The 14755-nt window shown below is 35.4% G+C and overlaps 2 protein-coding genes across 2 annotated transcripts; both read left to right on the top strand.

Annotated features, from left to right (window-relative positions):
* The first annotated feature begins 4834 nt into the window (after positions 1 to 4834).
* On the top strand, positions 4835 to 7304 carry LOC103942747 (L10-interacting MYB domain-containing protein). Its single transcript, XM_048585729.1, has 3 exons — positions 4835 to 5242; positions 6194 to 6512; positions 6603 to 7304. The coding sequence occupies exons 2-3, from the start codon at positions 6195 to 6197 to the stop codon at positions 7194 to 7196; spliced, it is 912 nt and encodes a 303-aa protein (XP_048441686.1). The 5' UTR covers positions 4835 to 5242; position 6194; the 3' UTR covers positions 7197 to 7304.
* Positions 7305 to 7799: 495 nt separating this feature from the next.
* LOC103942748 (ADP-ribosylation factor-like protein 2) lies at positions 7800 to 10338 on the top strand. Its single transcript, XM_009352951.3, is given in 4 exon segments — positions 7800 to 7958; positions 9174 to 9286; positions 9358 to 9482; positions 9485 to 10338. Coding segments are annotated over 2 exon segments (555 nt in total). The 5' UTR covers positions 7800 to 7958; positions 9174 to 9286; positions 9358 to 9454; the 3' UTR covers positions 10012 to 10338.
* The last annotated feature ends 4417 nt before the right edge of the window (positions 10339 to 14755 follow it).

Below are 14755 nucleotides of genomic sequence, written 5' to 3'. Positions count from 1 at the left end.
CTTATAATTTACACATTGTTTTCTTAGGATACAACATGAAAATTTCTAATTATACTCAGTACTACGGTCTGATGATATTCTTCTTCGCTTGAAAGTGAAAGGTCTTAGGTTTGAATCTCATGAATGGCGAATTCGATATCAAATTTGGCTGCCCATTTTGTAGCTTAGCCAAACTCCCCCTCCCTTAGTGTAAAAATATCGATGTACTAAAAAAATAATAATAAATTAAGGAAGTTACCAATGATATTTCAATCGTTTTTAGGTTTTAAATTAGAATCAATAATTTAGTCCACTCATCCACCTTTTTAATGTATATAATATCGTTTGTTAAAAAAAATTTAAAATCAATAATAATTGGATTTAAATTCGAAACCAATGCTTATCGGATATGGATCAACAAGTCAAATCAAGGACCGGTTGTGAGGGAAGCCGAATTAGGCGTTCGCCTAGGCCCCCATTTTTTAAAAATATATATTTAAATTTTTACAATTTAAATTTAATAAAAATATTTAAAATGAAATCATAGGCAATAATATAATTTTCCACATAATTTTTTTTTTCTATTTTAGTTTTACTCTTTGAAATTTAGTTAAAATTAAAAATAAAAAAAATGCCAATCCTTTTTCTCTATGTAGCCCCACTCATTTTCTCTCTTCGTTTTTTCAAAAACTATCGCTCTTTCACATGGTAAGCATATTGATATTGATGGGAAAGACTTAGTTCTAGAGCTAAGAATCTTGAGAGAAATTTTACCAAATAAAATAAATTGGGCAATGGTATTGTTGAAATATACGAGACAAATGGATGGTTGTTTCCCGAATGCATGGGTTGCTTATAAAATTTTGTTAACCATATCAGTTACAGTTGCCTTTATATAAAGAAGTTTTTCAAAAGTTAAAATTGATTAAATCTTATCTCCGATCAACTATGTCACCAGAAAGATTGAATGGGTTAACTATTTTATCAATTGAAAAGGAATTGGTTGAAAAATTAGATTATGTAATATTCAATTAATGTTTGTATAACTTTTAATTTTTAGTCATATTTGACGTAGAAATAGATCTTTTCATGTATTTAGGGAATTCTTTTTTATACATATCAATGTACAAAGGGTCAAAGATCATAGAACTCTAGGACCTCACTTTGAAGACTCATCTAGGCTCCCAAATTCTTAGGGTCGGCCTTGGTCAAATCCAATGCTTATTGATTATGGATACAAATCCGATCCTTCTACAAGTCTAGTTGACTGCTAGTCTTCATTGGCATCACTTAACCACCAATTAGATCAAACTCAATCCTGGGCTAATTGCTATTTTTTAGGTTTTATTCCCTTCCCCCACAAAACCCAACACATGCTAAATATGTGAGCTAAAAGCTAAAAGCCAAACAAAAGCCAAATTCCCCCATGATTTAGCCCAGAAAATGGTGTGGGCACCACCGTAGGACCCCACCCACATGGGTATGTCTCTTAGGATTTATTGAATCCAAAGGCTGAGATCGAATATAATTAAATCTAACAATAAAAAAAAGATCTAACGACCAAAATTCAAATCCAATGCTTATCGATTATTAAAAAATAGCATTTAGAGCATAAACATAAAACTTTCCTAGAAGTTAGATGACATAAGCATGCTGACCCTATGGGAAAAGGATAAGAAAAAGGAAGTAGTTTTTCCTTCCTTGTATTTATAACTTGATTCTTCCTTCCTTTATATTTATAACTTGATTCTTACATCTAGATGGAATACAAACGGAACGAATATAACCCTACAATCCTAGCCTTTCATTCCATGTTATCCCCACATAACACGTCAAATGTGAAGTGGAAGTTCGTTCACATTAACGAAACTACAAACTTTACAAGTCCTTCTCAATAAATTACTTATTCTAGAAGTATTCATAAATTTTGTTTCAACAATTGGTGTTAAGTTCATCCGTGATTTGGTTTGTCACGGCTCACGAGGTAGAAAACAGTGATTCCTGTAGTTACAAAGGGTTAGTTTCTTTATTGGTCATATTTTGACACTCAAATCAAATCCAATCCCGCATATACGCTCCCACATATACGCTAATGTTTGTGTTTCCGGATGTCGCATTTCCTTGTCAGAGTCTAATAATTTTTTGGTGTCTCCGCCACAGCACTACGTCGATGTTACAAATTCACTTTGGTTGAACACATAAGCCACTGACACGGTCCATAAAGTATCATTCATGTTGCCCACCATACCATAACATGCAGGATAGTGCACGCGGTGTGATGAATTTCTCTGGAATCTCAAACTAAGTTGTCAAAAGTTGCTGTTGGAACCAGATATAAATTTATACATTAGTCGCTTGCTATACGCATATGCTTTGTTATAGTGGTACTTTTTAGATTCTAATTTCCTCATAATATAGGGTGCCTAAAGTAAAAAAGGCGCCAATAAGACTTCACTCTTTGCAAAGGTCGGAGAGATGAGACGTCTATAATACGCAATCTTACTTTTGTTTTATAAAGAGAATATGTCCACGACTCGAACCCGTGACCTTTCGGTCATAAATAAGCATATTTTTCATTGCGCCAAGGCTCGATCCCTTAAAAAAGGAGTACCTAAAGTGATTGAGAATATGATCCCAAAATTTGACGAAGTACTTTTCTCTTTAGATAAGAAACGACGGAGCAATAGGGTAAAGATGTCTGAAAAATGACTAGCTATCTGGGATTCTTACCCCAACCATGACTCCTTTATAGAATGCATATAAATACCCCCTTCTATGTTCTTTAGAAAATCACTCTCAGTTTTCACAACTTGATCTCATATTCATATTACTTGATGGAAAAGAATGGAAATAATTCTGCTGCATCAGATTCAAAGGGAGTGTGTGAGAAAATCTTCAGCGCCATCACAGTTTCTCCTGCATATCGAGCAATTCGCCGAGCCGTGCCTTTTCCACAAGAACCTAAAGCTGCCTCCCATGCTAGTAGCAGCGATGCTCCACAACCACAACCCAAGAAGTCAGCTGAATCAGCACCGGTAGTGATTCAGATTCCAATCACGTCTGAAAAAAAGAACTCTCAAGTTAAGGAGGGCAAGCATGAAGCACAGAACTCTCAAGTTGGGAATATTGAAGATCAAGGAGGATTGGATATTAACGACAGAGTTTCGAAGTATATTCGTGATACGAAGAAGAAGTTCAAATCGACGCCATCGAATATTGGTAGTTGAAAGAATGCTTCTTTTAAGCGCGAGTAGGGGATTAATCTGTTGTTTAAACGTTTGGTTTGATGGGTTTTTCTGATTGAAATACTAATGGGGTGGTCGCGGTGGTGGTGGTGGGAAGTACGTCGTGATTTCCCAATTCTGTGTGTGCATGCTGCATGCATTACTTTAAGGATTTTGCTAAATTCACGACCTAAGCACGACTGATGTTAGCATTTTTCTTAATTTTAATGCCTAATAAACTTACATTGTTTAAGTTGTCCTCTCTCTCTGCTCTCTTTATCCATCTTTAAATCTGATTACATATTTAATGCTTGAGTTGGTGTTGTTTGCCATTGAATAAGATTGCAATAAGTTGCCGTTTGATTACTCCGCACGTTTGCTTTGGCTAGCAATATGAATTGTAGTTAGCAACCGATGACGAAGCTTGTAGCTCAAATAATTAAAAGTATTTACTCGCTAATATTGCACCCGAGTCCTGCATTAGATTCTTCCCCTCCCAATATTATTTGTATATAAGAGAAGAAAAAAAGGGTAGAATTTTAGAGGGAAAAAGTCTAACAAGAATCCAAAACCATATAAAAACACCAAGTAAAACTAGAAAAAATGAGAAAAACTTGTGCAGAGATGCCCCAATCATGTCGACTGTAGGGCACCTCTCACAAAAGTGAGATTTTTTTCTTCAGTGTATTCGGAACATGACCTGATACACTAAGTACCATAATATAAGTAGGGAGGATGTTTTTATTTTTTTAAATGTCTATCTACTTGTACTATGATACTTAGTGTACCGATCATGTTCTCAATACACTAACAAATCTCTCCAACAAAAGCATAAAACTCTCATGTATTTTTTTGCTTGTTAGTCACTTGGTTTTAATTAGTGATTATTCTGTTTGTTTTTCTTTTTCTTTTGACTTATACCCAGATGGTCACTGCCACTTTTACAAAGAATGATTCCTGTGTCATCCACGATGATTCAAGCAAACTATGTTACCAAGACCACAACATAAACCTATCTTACTTTTCCCATTTTTTCTTTCTTTATTTATTCTTTCAAAGCAACTTACAATTGGATTGAATTTTTTTGTTTGTTTTTATTTGCACATTTACATTTGCATTTATTTGTATTAGTCACTAATTTTAGTTAGCAACAATACTAGGAGGTGGAATCCAACCTCCAAGTGTTGGGATGAATGCTCTTAAACAATTGGAATGCAACTGTATTGTCCGCCTAAGTTTATAAATGAGAATTCTACTTGAATTTCTAAACCAACATGTAATATTCCAAACCCAAATCTCTAAATCCAATTTGGGAATTGGGATTTGCCAAAAGAAATCTATTGAATAGATCCTACCCTGGGACGGGGAACAAGGACGGCGCAGTAGGACCTAAAAAAGAGGATGGCGCGTGCTTTGGATCTAACTGAGTCTAATACTACACTTTTTAGATAGTTATACCATCATTTATACTATCTCTTTAATAGAGATAAAATTCGTTAACGCATACAAATAATGATAAAATTATATGTTAAGAGTGATATTTTTGCTTTTAAATTTACAGAACATATGTTTGAAAACGAGTAACAAGTAAAATACAAACTCGCAAAACTTTAACTAAAAAGAAAGATCCCGTGCATGTTTGACACACATCTTGGATCGAGTTTTTCAAACTCGAAAACGATTTTAGAATTTGTATCAAGAAATTGGATTTTGCTAAGGCCGTGGGCACTTGAGCTTTCAATTCTAAATGGTTTTTGAGTTTAAAAACTGGATCCAAGATGGATCGGAAACAGGCCCGGCCGAATTTGGTACCTTTCTCAAAAGCGTTTTTCATTTTGAGAAACGGACTGGAAATGTTTTCCGCGGTTGAAAACACGTAACGCATTTTCAGAAACAGCCGTTTCCGTTTCGAAGAATTTTCAGAAACCGTTTTTTCTGCTTCTGATCGACGCGAGCCATCTGCTAGCTGCTCCCTCAGCTCTCAGCTAGTTCTCTCTCATCTGTCTTCTCCTCTGCTACCTGGGTCATCCTCCTCCAAGGTAATTTTATTCTACTTTTTTGTGATTTTCTCAGCGATTGTCTGCTGGGTTTTAATTTGTGCTCTGAAATTCGTGAAATTTATTGTGGTTTCGTAATGGGTTTGCTGAAATTTCTTCGTTCGTATGGAAAATCTGTGCATAAATTTCTTCATTCGTAATGGGTATCCTGTTTTCTGAGATGAATTCTCTGTTTTTAGGTGTATAAAACGCAATGCTTTTTAGTTGCTTACAATGTGTTTGTGAAAATTCCTCTTAGACATAAAGCCTAGAGGCCAATTTTACTTGCGGGACGACTAAAACACCCCGACAACTTATACAAAAATACTTCCAGAGCTCAATTGGGTTCGAAACTTATTGAGTTTGAAGTGTTTTTCTCCGAAGTGAATATGTTATCGAGGGTCTACTTGTGAATTTTTTAGTGAATAGTGAGCAAAATGCTGTCGATTTACTGACCGAAGATAATGCTTTTGGCGCTGATTTTATCTGTTCGACTCTCTTGTAGCGCATTTTTTGACTTGATTATACTGTGAATCAACATTTTCATGTGTGATACTGAACTATTTTTGGTGAAAATATGGTTTAATAGTTTCATTACTTAGTGAGATTCTCATTTACTAGGGAATATGGTTCATAGATTTAGTGCAATTCTCTGGAGTTTACTACTTTTCGGATTCCTTGCATGGTCGTCTAGAGTAAATAGACTATCATATTACATACTCGTTTGGGGAAGCCAATTTTCTGACCGTAAAACTAAGTTGCATTTATGTGTGCTTATCGTTAGCCAAAGATTGTTGCCGGTTGTGCATTCAACATATATAGATTCTGTGGTTGATTAAAGTTACTGATTGTGTTATTTAGAGGCATGTTCGTATTTTATATTTGGGGACTTTTTGTTTGTAAATACTCTGTTCTCTTTGACATTTGAGATTTGGTTATTTGTATTTGTCGTAGGATGAGCTCAAACCAAGATGAAGATGTCGCCAGTTGGCCAGTGACGGTCGAGAAACATTTTATTCACTTGTTGCATGAAGAGAGAAAAAAAAGGCTGAAAGGCTCAACTGTGGATAAGAATGCATGGGATGCAATAGAAGATGAGTTTTTTATCAAATTTGGCAAACGATACACACGTGAAAAATTGAAGGCAAAGTACAATCGCTTGCGCAAGATATACCGTGAGTTTGCAAAGCTTGTGGCTCATACGGGGATGTGTTGGGACCCTGAGACTGACAAGGTACATGCATCTGAAGAAGTTTGGGAGTCCTACCTTAAGGTATGTATGATTTTGTGAAATTTTACAACTGAACTGTTTTGGAGTCTTGCAATATGCTATGCAGCTCTAACTCATGTGCTAAACATGCAGAAAAACAAGTTTGCTAGTCGCTTTCGTAGAAAGGGATGCCCGGAGTATCAAGTGCTCAGAGAGATCTTCAACCACATACCTTCTACTGGACAAATGCATTCTGGATCCACTGCATCTCCTCCAAACTCTGATGTCGAGAGAGGCTTAGAGTCCGAGTTTCCCAGCTCCGGGGCACGCACTAGCCCTGATACTGAAGGCGGCATAGATACTAAAAATAAAGGAGACGAAGGTACTAGCAAGACCCAAAAGCGCCGTCCTTTAAGTCCCCCAGGTTATTGCCGCACAAGAAAGGAATCAAAGACATCGAAGGCGGCCAAGCTAGGTGATGGAGTGGATGTATGCGCAGCATCTCCAGATGCCGAGACTGAATCTTCGTTACCAAAGGTTGAATGCAGAAAGAAGAACGATTTTTCATCCTCTTTTAGAGAATTGGCCTCGATTGAAGATTGTATGGAAATACTCGAGGCTATGGAGGATTTGGATGACGCCGCCTATGTTAGAGCTTGTGAGAGGTTTACGAGTTCGGATTGGAGGAGGATGTTCATGAAGATGTCTGATGCAAGGAAAAGAATGTGGCTGTATAGCCTAAAGTAAGTTTTTGGTAATGATATAGATTTTTCTTTAGGACAAGTGCTATAAGAAGTGCTAATTTTTATACTTTCCACTTTTGTTTTAACTTTATGAGTGGCAATTTCTCTCTTCCGGTCATGTTTCAACATATTTTGTGCAACTTCACATTTAATGACGGCAAAGTGATTTTTTTGGACGAAAAATTTAGAAAGAATGTGTAAATATGACGGTATGAGAATTGGCTATTTATAAATTGTTCAAGAAGAAAATCGATGAATATGAAAATTTTTGCGGAAAAGAAAAGAAATATTATAAAACAATGTATTGGCCCGAGGACGTTTCTGAAAGCAATTTGCAAATAAGGGTCCAAACATACCAATATTTAAGTTAATTTTTCTCTAGCATCACTAAATACACACTCACCTCTCTCCTCCACTCCTCTTCTGCAACTTTTTATTAGAACCAAAATGTGATTGTACAATTTTTTGAGAACCAAAATGTAATTGTACAATTTTTTGAGAACCAAAATGTAATTGTATAGAGAGTGAGTGGCTAATGTGCAATTTTGGATGAATCGATTCGGCTCCGTGTTGAAAAGTACAATTTTTTGAGAACCAAAATGTAATTATACAGAGAGTTGGTGTGGCTAATGTGCAATTTTGTATGAATCGACTTAGCTCCGCGTCGAAACGCTTTCTCGTACACAGAGTTGGTGTGTCTATTTCCCACTCCATCAGATCCGCCGGGAACCGCCGACGCCGAGTCAGTCTGAAATTCCCCACGTGGGTAAGCTCTCTCTCTCTCTCCCTCTCTCTCTCTCTCTCTCGTGTTAAAGCTTTAATCTTTGAAACTGAAACTATCAAAGCTGCAACAATGGCGACCAATGCACCACTCACTCTCCCTCTCGGATGCTCTGATCTCCGCCTTATATACCCGATATCGATGGCCACCGTTTATTTTCATCAGGTTCCCCCAACCCACTTTTCGAATTTCAGCCCCAACAACTCACCACAACCCTTCTAGTTATCTCTCTCTCTCTCTCTCTCTCTCTAAACTTCTTGTGAGGATACGATTACATTTGGGTTTGGTTTGATTTTAAATTATACTTTTAACGTTTTAGACTTTGAGATAATTAATTTTATGTATGGTTGAACTTGATCGGAAGACTAGTGCAAAACCGAGCGCAGTATCGTTCTAGGATCATACAGCCGATACAGCCGATCCCATCAGCGAGATAAAGCTTGGTTGTTGTTGTTGTATGGTTACTTGATCAATCAAACTACTTGCAATTAGATTTTGTGTTGTGATATATTTTGTGTTTCATGGACTTTAGCAGTCCTAATTGAACTAGTTATGAAGTTTTAGACTTTGTGCTTTTTAATCTCAACTGAACAACTTGTGTGTAGATTGTGTGTTGTGATATTCTTATGAGGCTAATGTACCTCTTCTGCATTAGTTTCCCACCCTTTGGCAGTCCCGTAGAACTTATGCCATGTCCTGAATATCATGTGTTTTCGAGACCGATGAATCATTCGTGTTGCACCATTGCGGTGGACTGCGAATTTTCGAAATGTATTGTTCTTTTTGCTTCCTTTCTTTTCCTTGTAATGCCATCGCCAGCTCAACCTCCACAGCTAAAATAGGAATTAGTATAGTAATTGTTTTAGATTGTAGTCGATGTTTGCGACAGCGTCTTGTTTTTTGCGTTAGACTTTCTGAATTTCAAACTGAGTTTTGTTACTAATCCAGTATATATGCATCTCTTGTTCCTGTGAGCATGTATATAGGTGTTTGTCTGCATGATGTTTTATGTTTACTTCATAGGCCGCACCGGAGCAGTAACTACATGTTTTTAGGTTTTTCTTAGCTAACTGATCATAAGCATGTGTTCAACAGTCCTCATGAAATATTCTCAGCACAAATGGGCTTTGCAGTAAATAGCACACTCGTGAAGTTCCTAGTGTTTTCTTGTTGTATAAGGGAAATTTCATATTTGTGCAGTCTTCGGTAAAACAGAATAATCACGTTAGCCGGGCCCTAAGCACTTCATACTTCACCCATTCCTACCAGGACTGAGCCAACAACCACTGCCTACCATCCGACAGACAACTAAAGTAAGTTTTGTTGTCCTCCTAATTTTTTGTTTTTGCTCTGTTTGTCAATTTAATTTTTCCTAATTTAACAGCTCAGGTTTTGAACGCGTCATTGAAGTCTCAATTGGTTTTTGCATCGAACCTCAAAGTCTATTTGGAGAAGCTCAATCTGATTTTTGGTTGGAACAAATGGGGCTTCTCAGCATTATTCGAAAGATTAAAAGAAGGAAAAAGAAATACGTATACTCATGGTTGGGCTTGACAATTCCGGCAAGACAACCATTGTGCTGAGAATTAATGGAGAGGACACCAGTGTTGTCAGTCCCACACTCGGCTTCAACATCAAGACCATCATTTACCAAAAGTATACCCTCAATATATGGGATGTCGGGGGCCAGAAAACAATAAGATCGTACTGGAGAAACTATTTCGAGCAAACTGATGGTCTGGTATGGGTAGTTGACAGTTCAGATCTTAGAAGGTTAGAAGACTGCAAAGCGGAACTCGACAATCTTCTGAAGGAGGAGAGGCTTTCTGGATCATCCTTGTTGATACTAGCAAATAAGCAGGACATAAAAGGTGCCCTTACTCCGGAAGAAATTGCCAAGGTTTTGAACTTGGAGGCTATGGATAAAACTCGGCACTGGCAAATTGTCGGCTGCAGTGCATTCACCGGTGAGGGACTGCTTGAGGGATTCGATTGGTTGGTCCAAGACATTGCCTCTCGGATCTATGTTCTTGATTAGTGCCAATTTTATGTCACTGGAAGGTAATGGGGATCACAATCCATGGATTGGCAGAATATGTTTCTTCAATTTGTTGTAGCAACGGAAGAACCCAAACGGAATCTTGAAGTGATCGGTAAGCAACAGCAAGACCGCGCTGTAATGAATGTCGCGAGACAAGCTATGTTTACATTTATATTATGTTGTCGATGTATCGGCCTGTTTGTGATTGTTTCTCACTAAGAGTTTTTATGAGACGATGTGTGTTTTAGTTAATGAGACGATGCTGTGTAGTAGTTCAAACGAGTGATTAGCATCGTATTAACTTATTAACCGTTTAGCGCTTGAGCGATATCTTAATTTATATAGTTTGGCAATGGGGAGATGAAAAATACGTCAATATGACCAAGCCGACCAACTGGACATTCCAACAACACTAAAAGGTCGCTTGGGTAAGCTCTTATGGGCTTTAACAATGATTTACGAGAACATAATTGGATTTTTCTATTTGGCCCACTCTGTTTGTTGCTTCAGTAGTGGACCCCATCTGTCATTTAGTGCACGAAGCTTCTATAGTCTTCTAATGCGTAGAGATTTTTTTAGTCTGTCGGAAATATGGATTAATGCATCATATATAATTATACAAGCGGTGACATATTTGCAATTTTTTTTTCTCTACTTGTATATTTACATGTGATGTAGACCTGTGTTCTAAATACATCGACAAATCTCTTCCAAACGCGAGAGCGTAGGTCCAGTTGGGCCCGTCTAACTTTATGGACTGATGGTTACTATGAAATGGAGCTGCCATTCTTTGGTTCACTAGAGAAATTACAAGTGGTTTCTGCACACTCGTTTCATCTTTTGTACATCTTATTTAATATTAGTGTCACATTGCATGCGACTGATGAATATGTCTTTTATAATAATGTATTATGAATAAAATGTGTCATTTATGCGATGAATTGTTCTTTTAGTTAGGACATTATTTCTTTTATTCAACTTAATGTGTCTCGAGTTCAAACTCTTTGATAACTTCGAGTAATATCATCGCCAGTAATAATAATATAGACCAATACTATAATGTAAATAAAGCTATGATTAATTTAGAATTTGGGATTTGCCATGCTTTTGAATATCTTTCGTGACGGCGTAAGAGGGTGTTACACCATGACCATGCTTTCTTATTCCATTGCCTTTGTTTAATCTTGAATGACACCTACACCTACAAAATTCAACTCACTAATTAATTAATTCGACTTCTTGTTTTCTTCTCTCGTTTCTGCTTCCTAATTTTGAATTATTTCGTTGACTGTTGTGCATTATGCAGCTACCTAAGCCGCCTTCTGTAAGAAACTTCTCATTGTATATTCCATATGCCATATATACTTTTCTATTTGTTAAATAATGACCTTCAGTTATTATTAAAGCGCTTTTTTTTACGGTGTAAAAGCACTTATTTGATTGCATATCAAACAACAAGTGTTACTGACAAAAGCGCTACTGAGTAAAAACGTTTTATAAAAAAGCATATCTAATCGTGTTTTATATACCTGAATCATTTTTCTTAATTGTCACACCATCACGTGATGTAATAATCCACTGATAGATTCACTCCACCCTTCTTTAAGCAATATATACACCCCATCTACATATTTGAGTCTTAATAACACACACACACACACACACATAATACATACCCTTAACTATTTACAAAAACATATAAAATGAACATGGCCTTCTACGTCCTTGTCTTTTCAGGACTTCTTTGGGTCATGCCTAATGTTTAGGGGGAGACAGTTGACCTAATTGGGGTCATATCATTCCAATGCCCTCTCCTTCCTTCCATTAGTCATCTCAAATTGCCATTATAACATATGTGACACATAAGAATTTCCTCACATTTAACTATTTATTAAAACATTAGCAGTCCGAGTATTTAGGCAAACGACGGTGCCGTTCTATGTAGGGTATGAACTTTTCAATTGCTCAGAACAGGTGAAGACGTATATTGCTTTGTTATCTGTAATCCAGGAAGTGTAGTTTAGCTCGTCTAATTTTCTATGACTCGAAACAAGTTTTCTCCCTTAGGTCGTAACCATTTTCATTACTAATATATTGTAATTTTTTCCTATAAAAACTGCTAATTAAGAATTGGATTAACATAAAATGAGTAAATGACAGTGTACAATGTGATTAAGGTAACTAATAGCCTGGCTAGTGTGGTAACACCAATTAAACACCCACCTATGCTAATAAGTTTGGTGTAATACTTTTGGTTATTTGGCTTAAACAATGTTGTATCTATTTTTTTGACAAACGATAGCATTAGTGGGTTAAATTGTTAAATGCTAAGGGGAGGATGATCGGTAGGATCAAATCTGCACTAGAGTGCATAAGCATTATCACTTTTTGCCATTGTGATAAAACGCCATTGCAATAACACTTTTGAGCTTATTGATTATGTTTAATGTAATGATGGAGTATTTGCTCTAACTTGAAAGGGAAAGAGTATTGCCCGGTGGAAAGGGGGAAAAGGCATTGCTTGCTTCAAATTGAAATCTTCATCCAGCTTGGCTCATAAATAAATATATGATTAATTAATAATGCATTTGGCAAATACTTGATGTGCATGGCATTTGTGTTTTCCTCTAAAGCGTTCCCTCACTTGCTAAGCCAGGTCAAACATGCATATGTGAACTAAGAATATCTCAAAATGTGTATCAAAAGTAAAGAAAATCAAATTCACTAAAATAGTAATATTTAAATAAAGTTCAATTTATACAGATGGGTGTGTAGTTAAGTTGGTCAGAGCAGTGCTATTCATACACTAATTTTTACTTCTCACACACCTCTTAATTTTCAGCTATCGGATTGAATAAATTGAATATCAATAGCAAAAAATTAACAAGAATCTAAAAAGAATACAAATGAGTGTGTGAATAGAAGTTTTTACGATGAACTAGCAGATTGCTGAATAGAAAACCTCATAATTAGGGGATCTCAATGAATTTGCTGAATAGAAAACAAATTCTTTAATTTTTGTTAACTTAATTTGTTTGGTGTAACCTGAAGATATAGCTAGTAAGATGTTAGCAGCACTGGAATTTGGATTGAGAAATAATATTAATCCGAGGTTAATATTATCTACTACGTACATAATACCTATTTAATTACTCTAGCACGGCACATATTGGCTTGTATTTCTAATTATGGTGAATCAAACGATGGTAGTCAGAAGGAGCCTGAAATGCATTTATGATTCTTTTTATTTTCAAAAAAGATGAACTGTCATGATGAAATCATCAACTGTTTTTTTTTTTTTTTTTTAAAAAGTATTTGTAAGCACGTATAAGAACTATATATTATATTGTTTTGTTTTTATTTTATGTAATAAATCAGCAGAGGTCAAGCCGTCCAAATGAATAACAGTAATCAAATATTGTATGTAACATGCTCAAGCATGCGGGCTTTGCTTGCATATAAATTATAATATGATATTTTGATCAAAAACGATTTCACAATTCAATTTTGTGACAAACCACCAAATCATACGATTCATATACGTTTACAAAACGGGGCGTTTGATATAGGTGCCTCGTTTTTTAATTTTTTAGACTAAACATACACTCCTTTTGAAAATTTGATCAAGCATTTTCTTAAAATTTTGGTTATTAATTTCAGTTTTTCACATAAGTTTATTTTGTTTAGAATTTTAGTTTTTCACAACTTTTCCTAGACATTTCGTTTTTTTTTTCTTTTCCTCTTATCCCTATATTTATGCATTTATTATCCATCTCTATGCATTTTTTTTATTGTTTGTTATAATTTTATTCTTTTTTTTTTTGTGAATATAGTAGAATATTTATAAAAAAAAATTGTTAGATTTTATTATTTAGAAGACCCAACACATAATAAAGATTTGTTTGATTATATAGCTACATCTAGTTACCTATAATATGGACACATTTAGTTTTATAGTGGATTTGATTTTTTGTATTTCTCGGTACATTTGGAATGTAAATGTACCAAAAGGTTATCAGATAGAGACATTTAGTTTTGTGGTACATTTGTGATTTTTTGTTCATTTGGTCTTTTGGTACATTCGGAATCTAAACGTACCAAAAGGGTTACCTGACAGTGGGCACATTTAGTTTATCTATACATTTGAAATCTAAACGTACCAAAAGGGTTACACAACAATGGGTACATTTGGTTTTATGGTACATTTGGTTTCTCGGTACATTTGAAATCTAAACGTATCAAAAGTCAATACTTTTGTTCTCAACTGTACCATAAGTTTTAAGTATATTTTTTATATATCTATACGTGAAAAAATATATATTGAAGACTTTATTGAGACATTTTTAATAGAAAGAGATTTTTTTTTTTTTTTAAATACTGATAATAAGGTAATGAGGAATTAGTTAATTAATTTTTTATTTTATTTTATTAAAAAAAATGTCATTTAATGTGTAGAAGGGGACTGACGAAATTAAATTCCTATATTGTAGTAGGCAATTAGTTGCTAAGTTACCTTATGCCTCTATATAAATGCATTTAAATTAATGACATGAAAATTAAATAAATAGAAAATTATTGAGGTGGCAATTGATCAAAGCACCTTAATCAAATCTTTAAAAGGGATGAATGTTTAATCTAACAACTATAGAAAAGATGTAGAGCATTCTAATTTTCCCTTACAAAACCCCCACATGCAAACCCAAACACATGCAGACAAACGCATGTTGTATGTTTTAGTGAG

Source organism: the organism of the source record quoted next, unplaced genomic scaffold (genome assembly GCF_019419815.1).
Source record: "Pyrus x bretschneideri cultivar Hongxiangsu unplaced genomic scaffold, Pyrus_bretschneideri_v1 Contig23, whole genome shotgun sequence".
In the NCBI taxonomy this organism is placed as follows: Eukaryota; Viridiplantae; Streptophyta; class Magnoliopsida; order Rosales; family Rosaceae; genus Pyrus; species Pyrus x bretschneideri.
The sequence above is the reverse complement of the archived record's forward strand: the minus strand, read 5'-3'. Positions and strand labels throughout refer to the sequence as shown.

Bases quoted from the DNA above. Each gene is read 5' to 3' on its own strand.
- LOC103942747 (XM_048585729.1), top strand. From the start codon at position 6,195: ATGAGCTCAAACCAAGATGAAGATGTCGCCAGTTGGCCAGTGACGGTC. The intron at 6,513-6,602 runs GTATGTATGATT...CTAAACATGCAG, and splicing joins TTTGGGAGTCCTACCTTAAG to AAAAACAAGTTTGCTAGTCG.